The sequence below is a fragment of the Macrobrachium nipponense genome, chromosome 1 (genome assembly GCF_015104395.2).
Source record: "Macrobrachium nipponense isolate FS-2020 chromosome 1, ASM1510439v2, whole genome shotgun sequence".
In the NCBI taxonomy this organism is placed as follows: Eukaryota; Metazoa; Arthropoda; class Malacostraca; order Decapoda; family Palaemonidae; genus Macrobrachium; species Macrobrachium nipponense.
The window spans coordinates 120,122,166-120,137,943 of record NC_087200.1 but is presented as its reverse complement, the minus strand read 5'-3'; the positions used below and the strand labels follow the sequence as shown (position 1 = coordinate 120,137,943).

At 42.3% G+C, this 15,778-nt stretch overlaps 1 protein-coding gene across 1 annotated transcript in view; it reads left to right on the top strand.

The window, feature by feature from the left end:
• The window catches only part of LOC135218921 (uncharacterized), a 33,594-nt gene extending 27,288 nt beyond the window's left edge, over positions 1 to 6,306 (top strand). Inside the window, exons 5-7 of the mRNA XM_064255363.1 lie at positions 4,505 to 4,889; positions 5,163 to 5,267; positions 6,241 to 6,306. Of these exons, the coding sequence (XP_064111433.1) occupies positions 4,505 to 4,889; positions 5,163 to 5,267; positions 6,241 to 6,306 (556 nt within the window). The remainder of the gene's footprint in view (positions 1 to 4,504; positions 4,890 to 5,162; positions 5,268 to 6,240) is intronic.
• Positions 6,307 to 15,778: the final 9,472 nt, after the last annotated feature.

Below are 15,778 nucleotides of genomic sequence, written 5' to 3'. Positions count from 1 at the left end.
CCGAAAAAATAGTAAACCCTCTGTCCAGTTACAGCTTTCAAGTTTTCCTGAAGAGGGTCAGATTAAGATCACATTCTGAGCTGGGTATTTTTTATATGCTCAAGGAGAACATTTGCCCTCTTTATATGTGAAAGCTAAGGGCATCAGATCAGCCTCTTCTTTAGCTTTAAGGCACAATATGTCCCTTACCTTCATTCTGCATCATCTTGCTGGAAGTTTATAATCATCCTGTTTCACTTTCTTTAGGAGTGAAACTAGAGCTCCTAGCTCTCCTGGCTTCCATCGATAGGGCTTTACAGCACCTCAAACTTTTGTATCATCTGACACGCATTTTGTTGGGTGACAGCTACAATATGACATCAGCTGCTGTCTGACACCATCTATAGAGCCACAAGCTGTGCACAGCTCGCCTAGTGCCCTACTCGTTTGGTGCCAGTTACAGCCTGGTGCCATCTCTTCCTCTGAGCTCCCATGAGTGCCCACCAGTCCTGAGCTTGACTAGTGTACAGCGCTTCTGGTGCCAGCTGCAGCCTGACACCAGCTCTGTGAGAGGATAAGATCTGCCCCCATTTGGAGTAGTCAGAGGACCATCATGAATTTATAGCAATGGGGCAAGATCTGTTTCATCCACTGACTAGAACGTGCCATTGTACTTTTGGACTTTTACCTTGAGGCACACTCAGAATCAGGAGAGCAGTTTGCCTTGTAAGTAAAGCTAAGGAGGTCAGAGTAACCACATGTATTTTATGCCTCGTACATCCAGTCTGCCTTTGAACTACAGGGAATGTAATCCTTCTTCATTTCTCAATAATTTTATGGAAGTTAAATGGGTGTTCAGGACTATTTCTAGTCACTGGCATGAAATAGTAGAAGGAAGCGTAATATTTTTTTCTATTATCTCTTCACCCTGTAATAAGGTGGTGTCAAGTGTTTGCAGAGCTAGGGGGTGCAATGCACCTGAAGCACCCACCACTCAGTGAATGGGTTGTGGTTTTATCCCAGTGTAGGTGACAATATTGTATGGTCATTTTAATTTTGTGCTGCACCCAGGGCAAGGACGGGCACCTATAATGCTTTACCAACATTTGGACATGAACCTTGCTGTAACACTCCCACTTATCGGTTAAGATGAGCACTAACCAGAGGCAGTATCCCAGTAGCTCTCTTAACTGATAAGGAAATGACAAGCATTGTATTCAATGCCAGCAACTTATCTTTTCAATTTATGACATAAATAATATTTTGGAATAGTATAGTCTATGTCTCCACCTCCTGTCAGTGTAGGAATCAGCTGTGTAATTACATGGTAAGTTACTTATAGTATAAAAAATGACATTTTTATAATAAAATATAAGCTTTATGTATACTACGTACTTACCAAGTAATTACAGAATCGGAGCCCACCCTCCTCACTGATAGACTTAAGGTGTGAACAAACTGAACTTTCTCCTTACAGTTGTTTCCTATTCTCCCACTAGAGGCAGAACTGGTCACTTACACAATGGTTTGAAGTAACCAGCGAAATTTCAATTCAAGCTGCCATATAAGTGGAACTTATAGCTATGTAATTAATCGGTAAGTATACATACAACATTTTATTATAAAAATGTATGTAATATTTTTTATAGTTATACATCATATTGTTAGCAGCCAACTTGGAAGTTTGTTATCTGGATGTGAGAAAGATTTCATGGAAAAGAGCCTTGTTTGATGTAGTTCTTAGCCTATCTTCTGTCTGTTTTTTATAAGAGGTACTCATGTACTGCCTTATTTTACTTGGGGAGTTAGAAGCATTACAGTAGTGAATGATTTGTGTTTATTAAATTAACAAAGGAAAGGTTTGTTGATACAAACCTTTCCTTTTGTATGGCAGTATCTTTCATTGTGAGCTGGAATCACTCATTGAACTTGGTAACAAGGTAGTTAACTGATGGAGGTGGGAGTTAATTGGAGGGCACACCTCATCCCCCATCTGTCACTACAGGCAGTCCCCGGTTAATGATTTGGGTTACGTTCCCAGCCAAGTGCTGATAACTGAAAATCATTGATAACCGGAACACAGTAATTATGGTAATAAATGGCGTTTATGACACCATAAGCACCGATCGGCACCACTAAACTGCTTACCAGTGCTGATAAACATGTTACGTGGCACCGAAAATCATTTACCGCACTGATCAACTCCCTGCCAGTGCCAATAAACAGCTTATCTGGCAATGAAAATCTGATTAACAGTGTTGTTAGCCCAGCATCATAATGCCGAAATGCTGTTAACCAATGCCACTGATAAGCAGGGACTGCCTGTATTGACTTTTAGCTGCTGTATCTAACAGATGTGCTACTCTTTGAATGTCCCAATTTTGTTGACAAATCTGATGAGCAGCCTGCTCATTTTGTTTGATTGTGTGTTTATTCTTTCTTTTTGTTGCCTTGCTAGTTCTTTTTTAAGAAGTCCTGCACTAGAGCTTCACCATGTAGGGAGTACTATGCAGTTTTGGTTTTGCCTCAGTGGAACAGGTTTGGCAAAAGAAGGAAAAGGGAAAAAAGTGCTTGATGGCTTCATCTGGGGGAATATGCATGTGACACCCCTGAATCCTTCAGGTTCCTTTCTACAGCTTTCTTCAATTTCTACTCCACTGTCTACTAGAGCTACCCCTTCAAGGAGGGATAGTATGATAGACCTGCACCTTCCCTTTTGTCTGGGGACAAAGCAGTTGCTGAGGGAGGTGCTCTTTTGGCAGCTGCCTCACTCTTCATCTCGTTTGATCATGATATTCCAGGTACTACTCACAAGACATTATTGGTGGAGAACCTATGGAAGATGAGGCCTACACTGAATATACTTGGTAGGTCATCTTTCACACCATTCCTGACAACCTGGTAGAGGAAAAGGACACCTGAGCATTCTTACCTATGGTATCTGCTGAGGCTGTAGCACTCTGATGTGTCTGTAGCTGCCCTGAATTCATCACCTACTGCAAAGAAAATTAATCCGCTTGTTGCAGTAGTGCTTCCTGCGGCAGATTCTCCAGTAGGTGTTGCGTCATCTTTGGTGCCAGCCTTTACCAGACCTTCAGTATGTAAGGCGAGTAGGACCAGTTAGAGGAAAAGGAAGACGTATGCCTAGCATTCTTCTTCTTATCATCTTCCTCCTCATCATCAGACTTGTCTTCCTTTACATCCCTAAACTCTTCATGTGTAAGATGCATAAGAAGTCCCCGGCACATTGAAGGCCCGTCCCTTCCAAAACTATTATCTGGGCAATAACTTCAGATAGTAAGCATATTGTTTTGCCCATAATAAGTGAACAAATGCCACTTTACACAGTGTAACATGGTGAAAATGCCTGAAATGCTATCCACAATGGTGGCCACGCTCAAATTGAATGATGAAAAAATGGGAATGTCATGCTCACTAAGGATGCTCAACATCACACAACTGGTGTATTATTCTGTCTCAGTTCATTCACCCAAAAATACCATTCTTTTTTTGCCAGAATGATGAACCAGGTGGTGTTACCAGGGTTATTATTTTGATGAGTACTGCAAGTAGTTCTCTCTCTCTTTCTAGCTTCCCTCTAGTTCCCACCATCAACAATGTCATCAGTATAAGACTGTACACTATGATGGCTCCTTCCTTACATCTTCAGTCATTACTATAGGAATGGGCTCAACCTATCATATTTTTCTGGTGCCTCCCACTCCCTCAAACTTCTTCCCACTTCAGTTAACTTTTGTAGGTCAATAAAGACCATATGAAGATTTCTACTGCTCCTTGTACTCCATTATGAATATTCCATCAATTGTACCAAAGCTTTACATTAAGCCTAGTTGTCCTCTGATCTTAACCTCCAGTGTAAGGCCATGGTCTGTAATTCTTTAAAATATTACCAGGATAAGGGCCATTGATTTATTTTCTCTATAATTCTTGCACCTTTGCACATTTCTTCTCTCTTTGAAAATTGGTATTAGGAGTGCTCTCTTCTTTATTTTAGGTATAATTTCATTTTCCATAGCTTAATTTTCTTCATTAACTCCTACAGTATGTTCTCTCCTTGCCCAGTGCTTCAACAGTTATGACATTTGGCCCACAACTTGACTGCTCCTCATCCTTTTAAGATTTTCCTTTACCTCTCCTCACTTAACCTCATTAACCATTCCAAAATCTGGTTATCCATCTTCCTTATGAATCCCACTTTCTTCATTTAGCAGTTTTAAAAATATTTTTTTCCATCTTACAATGTCCCCCCTTTCCTAAGTACTTTTCCATCTGTTCCCTTTATTTGCTTTATATAGGTTATGACCTAAGAGCTTTTGTGTCGTGCTTTGATTAGCCTAAAAAGTTTTCTCTTTCCTTCTTTATTTCTTCCTATTCCTTCTTTACTTCCTTCTTCTTTCTTTTTGTATTTTACTCCAACTTTCTCTTAATTTACTAAATTAAATTACATATCTATCCTTCTGCTTCTAATGGCATATGTACTGTATTCTTTCTTTTTTTTTTGCAGGTATTTTAATACTTATCGCATCAGTTTGGATCATTCTGAAATGGTAATAAACCATCTTCAGAGACATGATTGTTGGAGTGATATACCTACCCCGTCCATTTTTAGAAAAGCATATAAAAACCTTTTTACTAAGACACAAGGGAGTTCTTTTTATCATTATGACTTTGATGGTGAGGATTTTACTGTTGGACAAGGAGATATATATTTATTCAGAAATTATTTTCGCTTAGATCATGTTCTTATTGGTAACTGTGTCATGCATTCCTGTAGCCTAATTGATTTAAGAGCTGAAGAAGAGTACAGAGCAAATTGCATTCTGGAAGTGGTAGTCCAAACGGCTTATCATGTCCAGATTGTATGGTATATTGTTAGTGACAGTATACATGTAAATGCAGATGGACGTGTGTGTAATATTGATGTTTTCAGACCCTCTGAATTTCTTTCCAGTCTTTTGAAGTATACAGAAACTATACTAAAGGTCTTGCAGTTAGGTGCAGGTTTACTTACTACTGAGCAGTTAGTTGTACACGTTTTTAGTGAATATTTCATGTTTCGGGAAGACTTCAGTGTACCAAAAATATATCAAATTCACTTGAAGAAGACCATTCCATATTATTTGTCTAGTCAAATTTATTATAAGAACTTTCATTTCTCTCAGAAAATGCAGACAAAGAAGAAGAAAAAGGATGGCAGGGTTTTTATGAAAGACAGAGATAATAGCAAAGATTCATATGGTTTATATTTGTTGCATTTGAAAAATACTGTACTTTTATTGTTTGATGTGAATTTTCAAGATTTTGCATGTTTCTTTGCTGGGATAAGTATGTTTGTCTCTTTTACATAACAAATGTTAAATATCATTTTTACTACCAGAGTACAAATATCTGATTAGTTACTATTTAAAAATTGGAATTTATTATTTTTAATAAAGTTTTTTTAATGTAAATATTTCTATACCTTTACATGTTGTTAACTCATAGGATTCTGCAAGCTAACAAAAAACTGAAAGAGAGACTCATTCAGAACTGAAGTTTGTATATATTATTATAATATTGGAAAACGGAAAAGTCATGAAAATTAACAGAGATTGTTTGGCTTCAAGCTGGAGAAATGATCAACAGAGGTAGTCTTTACAATGTGACAACTATATGAAAATTACTCATCAAAAAGGAAAAGACTACGTCCTATATTAAGGATCTTTAAAAGACATTTGACAAATTGCCAAGAAATTTGGCCTTATGGATGGTGAGGAAGGGATGTTAGAGATAAGTGTAAAACTACCCTGAATGCTAAAGATGGTTTTACAGATGTAATACATTTTTGCAAAATATCAAGAAAGTAATGGATATTTGATGTCTGAAATTGAAAAATTAAAGGTAAACGGCAAAGAGAGGGAGAATGATTTGGTTGAAGGACAGGCCTAAGATGTAAAATATTTCTGTCACCTTGGGGACTTTATGAACTTCTAATATGTACTGAAAAGGTAGTAAAAAATGAAGTAGCAACAGCGTAGGTGAATTGGGGATAAATTGTTAAATAAAAGGTACTTAAGTGCATATCTCATTAGTAAATGGAGAAAAAAATCCATGATACATAAGGCCTGTCCTGTTTACAAAGAAGATATATGAAGGAAAGAAAGTGAAGAAAATAGTTTTAGATTTGACTACAAAATGCTAACATTTATTATTGGAGTGCACTGAGAAAATATAACAGTTGAGCAAATTTTGATATTACAGTATTTGATGTCTAGAGGCTGGAAAAAGGAACAAGATCTTGGTAATGTAGGAATATGTGAGTCGTAGTTTGTTCAAAGGAAGAGCAAAGGCCAGTTGGAATAACCAAGAAAATTATGGGAAAAGGTCATAGAGGAAAACCTAGATGAGATGGAACGTCGGGTACAAAGTGCACAAGCCTGGGGGTTTGTTAATGCTGTCAGTGCATCTCATGTGGTGCATATAGGTATTCTAAAGGTTCTTTGCAGCTACCCTTTGGCCCCTATCTGCAGCCCTTTTAAGTCCTTTTACTGTACCTCCGTTCATGTTCACTTTCTTCCATCTTCCTTTCCAACCTCTCCTAACAAATGATTCATTTGTGCAATTGCGAGGTTTTCCTCGTTACACCTTTCAAACCTTTTTATTGTCAATTTGTTTTTCAATGCTGAATGACCTCATAGGTCCTAGTGAGTGGCCTTTGGCCTCAATCCTATATTCTCCAAGGTGAACAAGACAGAAAGAAAGCAGAGAAACTCGTGTAACTCTAACCCTGTAAGGGGACTCTTGACATGCAGTCATTAGTAATGAAGATGTAGCAAATAAGAGATGATAGTACTCAGAAAGTTAACTTGTTCATACACGAAACAAACCTTCGGTCTTAACATTAGGATTTACTAGCGCCAAGCTGGAAACCGGTAGAATTAAAATTACACTTGTGAGATCCAGGGACTAATGGCATCTATACCAGGTCACGGGGCATGTATACCCAGAATGCCCACGGCTACCTGTGACCCATCAGTTATTTTCCTACCGCCTTTAAGATAAGACGTGTTACTGTCTATCTCTTTTAAAGCCGGTTTTTCAGTTTGCCCGTTCTTTATCCATTTCATTTTTTATTTTTCATTCCTTTTCTTTCTCCAAGTGTGATCAGTGTGTGGTAAGAGTGTATACGTGGTATGATGGAGAATTTTGCCTCAACATCGGGATCGTCTACCGCTTCGAAGAGGAGACAAAGGAAATGCCCAGGAGTCAGTGGCTTCCCTTGTTCTAGGTTCCTAACTTCGGTGTCGACGGATCCTCATCCAACGTGTAGTAGGTGCAGGGAAAACGAATAGTATGTACGGTTACTAATCCGTGTTCTGTTTGTCGCGGTTGGTCGGTGGAACAGTGGAAGAAGTTCTATGGGAAAAGCCAATACAAAAGAAAGGGGGTGACGCCATCTTTGGATGACCAAACCTACCGGCTTCTTTTGTATCGGTAATAAACCAGGCTGCTCCATATGTTTCTCCACCTGCTTTTGAATTGTCTCATACCCCTTCGGTTTCTCTCCTAGCGGTTCTGTATCGGAAACGTCAGGAGGGGCCTTGGGTAATTTTATGAATATTTGCACTCTCCTTTGTTCCCCCTAGCAAGTAGAGGGGGAGATCCGCCATCTTTGTTCCAGGCTCCTGCTACTCAAGCGCATGGTTAGATGGTACGTGGTCAGCGCTAGGCCTACCAGGCGTACCAACCTTGGATGGTCTGCTTGCGCATTATATGACGTCACGGTTCCAGCAGGGTCCGGCAGCGCTGAATGTTCCTCATCCCCCGGGCCTGCAATTTATGGGAATTAATGCCGCTGCTTCACCATCCCACTCAGTATTTACAGCGATGCAGAACGTGGGAGGTAATTTGGCAGCAAACGTGCGGTTACCAGCAAAAGAAACCTCTCAGTCTCTCCCTACGAGGGGATGACGTCACAACATACGTCACACTCTGAGATGGCAGGCGTGATGACGTCACAGACCGATTCTCGGCCTTTTTCGCTGCACCCAGACGCTAATACGCCTTCTGATCCGTCAATGCAAACTGTAATGCAGAAGTTACAGGATATAGAGGAGAGAATGAATAAGAGAGACAAAAGAAAAAGTGTGATTCGCCTTCTTCGTCTTCTTCCTCTAGTTCGGCGTTATCGCTAAGGTTCCGATAACGTCACGGCGAGCGCCAGTCAAGCGTTTGGAGGAGGATTCGGGAGTTCCTAGCGGATCCTCGGGCCAGAGGAGAAGAATCAATTCTTCCTCTTCTTCGGTCGGACCAAGACTGTCTTTTCCAAGTCAGCAAGAAGGTCGGAAAATCAGTGGCTATTAAGCACAAGGTTGGCAGACGAAGCCGTTCGCAAGAGTCCGAACAAGCGAGAGAGGTGACGGCCGGCGAGCTAGCGGCCGAGGCGGAGTTGCCAGTTCGGATCGCAAAAACTGCGATACCTCTGGTAAAATCGACGTTGGCGGCGAAAGGTGCAGCAGAGGATGGAATGCAGGTCCCAGTTTCGCCCGTAAGGCCGTTCAAAATACGTACGAAGGACGATAAGGCTCCTATTAAAAGTACGAAAAATAGAGAGTTGGCAACCTCGGCGGATATGTTCGTGGAAGGCAGTGTCCGTCTGGATAGAAGGCCGAGGCCGGCTCGCCGACGCTCGAAAACGATGCCAATGCTAATAGAGACGAACTTACCTCTGTCTTAAGGGAGCCTTCATCTTGGAGATCTAGACGAGATTCTCGCTCTAGATCCGTGAGCAGAGAAAGAGTGAGACGTTCTCGTTCCCCTGCTGACTATCTGGATCGAGCCAACAGCGGCCAGCAAAGATCAAAGAGACCGCGGCCGTAGGGGCAGGCGGGCCGTGGAATTCCGGGCCGTCTGTCAGAAGATAGAGGCGAGACAACATCTCTCGTGACGGAGAGTGGTACACTAGAGCCCGGAGGAAGGAGAAAACCAAGAGTTTCTGGCCTCGTATGCAGAGGTTATTGATTTGATTCGTCAATTCAATAGCCTTTCGGAGAAGACAGAAACACCGGCCAGTATGCTTCCTCCTGGAATTGACATGGCGTTTGGACTAAAGAGGGATACCAAGGTGTCGTATGAAATTGCCTTGTTCGAGTCATGCGGAAATCGGTCTTGCAACACGTAAAACGCGAAGATTGCAGGGAGGGATAATTCCTTAAGATCTAATAGATCATTTAAAATTTATTCCCCCTCCAATGATAAAGCAAAGGAAATATTATACGACACCGAAGGTCCCTTTGCTGTCTAGACAAATGAACCCTAATGTTGTAAGGAAAGGTTAAGGCCTGGATTAACCTTGGATCAGGTTTAAAATGGAGTGCCCTTCGATGACGTACCAAGAGCTGCCACGTTAGAAGCAACAGCTTCTTCTGTCTTTCAGGCTGCGTCCTGGTTAGACCTTTGGTCAACAGCAGTGGCGAAAATTGCATCCTCGGAAGCAACAATGGAAAGTAGGGTGGATGAACCATTGTCATAGATTACTACAGTCAGGGTCCCAAGGCGATTGCGTACCTGACAAACGTAAGTGCCAATGTTTGGGCAAATATCCTGCTAATAGGAGAGTATGCATCATTGGCTAGACTAAGCCGCAATGTGGATTTGGATTCCCTGTTAGCAATGAGGAATGGGGATATCTTGGAATCGCAACTACTGTTGCCAGAGGTCATACTGGAAGAAGCGATAGATAGAAGAAGGATGGACACTAACGATAGGTTGGTGCAACAGGCAGTTAGGAAAACCTCTAACAGTCAAACTATTCCTTTGGAGGGAAGACAACAGCAGATGTCTCGAAAGAAGACAGTGAGACATAGCATCCCTAATAGAGTCCAAGCAAGACCCTCTTCCCCAAAGAGGATAACTCATCGGCCTTTCACAATAGAAACAACAGAGGAAGGGGCAATAGGGGAAGAGGGGAGAGGCTCAAGAAGATAGGATGGGCGCCTCCCATCACTCGGCCACACCAGTGGGGGTTGCCTGGCAAATCACTGGAAGGTGTGGCAGGAACTAGGGGCAGAGCAGTGGGTGGTGGATGTTCTCAGGATCGGGTATTTGATTCCGTTCGAGGTAACCCCGCCCCTGACAGATCAACCATTACCCCACGTCACTTATGCCCACAAATCTCAGAAGGCCACTATTCAGCAGGACGAAGTGAAGAAGATGATGAAAAAGGAGCTGTGCAACAAGTATGCAGTCCGACAAAAGGCTTCTACAGCAGGATTTTCCTGGTACCCAAAGCCAACGGGGAGTGGAGGACAGTAATAGACCTGTCAACGCTGAATCTGTTTATAAGGAAACCAGTTTAAGGTTTCAAGATGGAAACTCCGAAAACGGTTCTACAAGCAGTCAGAATCGGAGACTTTATGCTGACAGTTCGATCTAAAGGACGCATACTTTCAGATACCAGTCCATCAGTCTTCAAGGAAATTTCTCCGCTTCAGTCTTGCAGGGAAAAGCTTTCGAGTTCAAGGTCCTGTGCTTCGGATTGACAACGTCTCCTCAAGTTTTTACAAGAGTGTTCACCCTCCCGTGTCGGCGTGGGCGCATGCTCAGGGGATCAGCTAATAAGATATCTGGACGATTGGCTGGTGATAGCAAAGTCCAGGGAGAAATTACTCAGGGACAGGGCGGCTCCCTCCCTGCAGCTTTGTCACAGCCTAGGTATTGTGGTGAATCAGCAGAATCGTCAGCGTGGATCCAAGTCAACGTTTGGAACTATCTGGGAATGGTGATAGACACAACACAAGCCAAAGTATTCCGACAGACCAAAGAGTAGAGAAATGCAAAACAAGTGGTGAATGCCTTTCTGGGAAAGCAGACACAGCCAGCAAGACAGTGGCAGGTGGTGCTGGGAATCCTAACCTCCTGGAGAAGCTAGTACCACAAGGAAGCTACACCTTCGGTCCCTCAATGGAGGATGAAGGAGTTTTGGTCACCAACAGTAGATCACCCGTACGAGCAAATTCCCTTGTCGGCAGAAGTGAGGAAAGACTTGCTGTGGTGTGGGTGGACGGACACAATCTGACAGTGGGTGTCCCCCTTCAACAATCCTCCCCAGACCTCTTGCTGTTTCTCGGATGCGTTCACTAGAAGGCTGGGGAGCCCATATGGAGGAGTTGATGGTGTCAGCAAAAAGGAGGAGTTGCAAGGACAGAGAACTCCATATAAACGTGCTGGAGTTGAAAGCAGCTTTCCTGGCTCTACAAGAATTCAGGGAGAGAGTAAAGGGAACACTCAGTGGTATTGATGTCAGACAACACCACAGTAGTAGCTTATATAAACAAGCAAGGAGGCCTAGTTTCTCGGCAGTTACAGTGGATGACAGTTCAACTTCACCAGTGGCTATAGAGAACCTGGTAGACATCAAGGCCAGGTATATTCGGGAAAAGAAACATAGTGGCCGACAAGTTGAGCCGCAGGGATCAGATTCTGGGAACGGAGTGGTCCCTACACCAACAGGTAGTGGACAGGATGCTCATGTTGTGGGAAGGACCGATCATAGACCTATTCGCAACCAGGTACAACAAAAAGTTGGAAGTGTATTGTTCAGTAGTCCCGGACGCAGAGGCAGTAGCAGAAGATGCGCTACAACACCCCTGGGACAATCTGGACGTGTACGCATTTCCTCCATTTTGTCTAATCCGTCAGGTTCTGAACAGGGATAATGCGGTCTCAGAACCTCAAGATGACCCTGGTAGCCCCGTTATGCCGCGAAAGCAGAGTGGTTTCCAGACCTACTGGAACTCCTAGTAGATGGTGCCAAGAGAGTTTACCTCCATGGAGCAAACCTTCTGTGTCAGCCTCACGTGGAGAGGTACCACCAGTCGGTTGAAGTCCCCTATCGCTTCACGGGTGGAGACTGTCAAGTATCTCCTCCGAGAGCGAGGGTTTCGCAGAAAGCAGCAACTCAGATGGCAGGTAATATCAGAAAATCATCTGCGACAGTATACCAAGGGAGTGGTCAGCATACTGTGATTGGTGTCGTAGAGGGAACGTGTCTCCACTCGGTACATATTCAGCAGTTAGCAGACTTTCTGATATATCTCAGAACAGAAAAACATATGTCTGTATCTGCAGTGAAGGGGTACAGGGCTGCTCTAGCCTCAGTCTTACAAATGAAAGGAGTGGACATATCGTCTTCATGGGAGTTGGCCATGCTGATGAGGAGCTTTGAACAGTCATGCCCACACAAAAGGAGCTAAAAGCCCCAGATTGGGATCTGACCAAGGTACTGAGTAGTCTGACAAAACCCCCCTACGAACCACTAAGGCAGTCCACGGATAGGAGCCTGACCCTGAAGACAGTCTTCTTATTGTCCCTGGCTTCAACCAAAAGGGTGGGGGAGCTACATGGCCTCTCATATCTCATAAAGCACTCGAGAGGTTGGAGATCAATGGTGTGTGAGTTTGTCCCAGAATTCGTGGCAAAGACCCAAAATCCAACAATAGTAGACGGCAGATTCGACTCCTTTACCATACCTTCCTTGGCAGACTTTGTAGACAACGACAAAGCTGAAATGCTCCTGTGCCCCGTCAGGGCACTAAGGGAGATACTAAACGAGAACAAGGCGGGCCCTCAGGCCGGGGTGTTTTTTTTTTTTTTTTTTTTGGCCAGAGGTTGTTCGTAAGTACAGGACGGAACAAGAAGAAGTGTCCAAGAATACAATTACATTTTGGCTAAGGGAGACGATCAGAAATGCTTATACGCAGAAGACAGAGGGTCAGATAGCCAGGTGGGAGCTAGAGCTCATGACATCAGGGGTGTGAGTGCTTCCCTGGCATTTAAGAAGAACATGTCTGTGGATAAAATTCTGAAAGCTGGCGTGTGGAAGCGCCAAACAACTTTCACCTCATTTTATTTGAAAGATGTTGCCCATAGATCCTTGGACACCTTTTCCTTGGGTCCAGTGGTGGCGGCCCAACAAGTGATATAGTTCATCCAGTGCCCCTGGCGGGACAGTTTGCGTCTAGTCTAAGATGAAGGTGTGAAAGTAGAATGAATGGGATGGACTGGTCTTTTTTATTTACTACTTTCTTCCTACTCCTTTTAACTACGGCAATATGAAGGAGAGTACCAGTCATGTGCTGGAACGGACTAGATGCAGGTGAGATGGTCAGCCATACTGTGAAGCTATCTTAGCTGATGATATACTTTTCAGTAGCAACACACCCCTCTGGATAATAAGGAAAAGAGGGTGTGAAGGTGGATCCAGTCGCAAGGGACAAGAGTAAACAGTAGAATGGTATCTACACCCAGGGGGAGGAAACCAATAGATCCGCTTATATCTTTGGTCCTAGGTTCATTGTCCATTCTCTTAGAATTTCCCTATATATTCGGAAATGGATAAGGTGGCAAACTCCCAGTCAGTTGTAGAGCTTACCTCCCTCCAATAGTAAGTCTATCCTAATGTTAAGACCGAAGGTTTGTTTCGTGTATGAACAAATACCAAATTTGTAACTAATTTGTATTTTTCATAACTAACAAACCTGAGGTCTTAACAGTTAAAGGCCCACCTCGAACCACCCCTCTAGCAGTCTAAAACTGGGTTAGAAATATAAAACTGATGGGTCACAGGTAGCCGTGGGCATTCTGGGTATACATGCCCCGTGACCTGGTATAGATGCCATTAGTCCCCTGGATCTCACAAGTGTAATTTTAATTCTACCGGTTTCCAGCTTGGCGCTAGTAAATCCTAATGTTAAGACCTCAGGTTTGTTTAGTTATGAAAAATACAAATTAGTTACAAATTTGGTATTTTTAGTTTTAGTTTCTCTCTAGATGTGAATAGCTACAGTAAACATGTGATTGGATATGTCTAGTGATTTGTTTCACAAAGGTCAGTGACCGTAAATGTTTGTATGATTGCTGTGAGTAGATACTATTATGATCATTTAAGAAAAACCAGTTAGTTACCATTAAATTGTAGTTCCTCATGTGGCTGGACTATAAAACTATTATAGTAAGAATTGAGGGCTAATTTGTAATAAAAGCCATTCCTAAATATATATAAAATTCCATAAATCCCATGTTTATAGATTCTTTTTTATTCATTTATTGACTGGTTATTGGTATTGGGCAATTCTACCAGGATATTACTCCTTTGGAAAGTTAGAGAGAACTACTTTGATTTGGCATAACTGTTCCTTAAGTAGTTGCTTTAAATTAAATTACTTAGGCTTTTTTACCCATTTTTCCATTCCATTTTTCATTTCTGTCAGGACAGACTCTTAGTTGCCAATGCAAGAGTTTTGTTGATATGGTTTTGGGTTATTCATCTGAACATGAAAGAGGGTGATGTTGGATAGCATGCCTCTTACTCCTGACTAAGTAGCTGAAGTGACTGAGCAAAGATAGTCTCGTGTCAGGCTTTACTCATATTGCTGGGTTCATCTTCATAGTATGATTACACTAGGGTCACTAGGAGAACATTGTGTATATCTGCACATAAGTCTAAGGACAACCCTCAAGAGAGTACTTATCTGTCTTTGAGCTGTAGGTTCATGGTAAAGTCTACAAGGGAAAATGTCTGGGGAGATTGTAACAACCTGCATCCCATGATGAATAAATTGAACCCTGACATTAACTACTGATGACCATGACTTGATAACAGATGATTCTTTAGATCCGAGAGCCTTAAGCAAAAAAAACAAAAAAAAATTAAGACACGAAACCATAACCTTCTAGCTTTTCAGGTGCAAAAATTGTCAAAATTTCTTGATACTTGAAAACTGAAAATCCTGTTATTAGTATGGCTTTCAGAATTTGTTATTCAGAAAATTGAAACACAATCAGCGATTAGTTTAACAATTACTTCAGTCCAACCGTCAGAGGGCTTCTTGTTAATTATGAAAATCAATAATGAAAATGTATGTACAAAACATGACACAATGGTCAACATCTAAGGCACAGTAGTGTTACCCAGCCATAAAGATGAAGGCAATAATACAGTACTCTAGTACAGTCAAATCTCAGATTTCGCATGGCCTGGTTTTCGTACGATTTGTATTTCATACACTTGGAAACACTCCTTTCAGGGCCCATCTCATGACTAGATCCCGTACCAAGTGCCCAAACAAAACATCCCATGTTCTCTCGTGACCCATTCTGCTTTTGTGTTTGTGGTTTTTTGTGCTCTTTTATTTTAGTGCAACTACTAAATAAGCCATCATGGGACCCAAATAAAGTTCCAAGTGCCAGCCCTTCTGTAAAAAATGCGAGAAATACTATAGCATTTAAGGAAGAACTCGTAGCAAAGTGTTGGAGGATGTTGCATGCCGATCTCAGTAAGAAAATGCCTACAACAAGCGCTGCTGTTGATGAATTTAAGGCCAGCAGAGGCTGGTTTGAAAAATTCACAATGCGAGGGGCGTACACGTATAATGTGCTTACTTCAGGATTAAGGACTTTTATTTTGGAAAGTGGAGTGATATAAAAAAGTTTTTGGAGAATTATCATCCCAAGAAAGATGTAATCCATGTCTCCAACGGGACCTACAGCTTATTGTGAGATCCGAACCACATTATATTGAGAAATAAATTTCTATCACCAGAAATAAATTCCTCTGGAATTCCGTGTGCCAGTAAAAAAACAGAGGGGAAGTAACCCATAGAGGAGGCCTGGTCACTGGATTGTGACATAGGCAGCTTGAGCCACGGTCCCACGGTCACCTATAGAGGCCGCAGCTATGCGCGACCTTCACCCTGGTAATTGCTACCGTTTGTTTTCCATAAGGTCAACGAAATCCCAT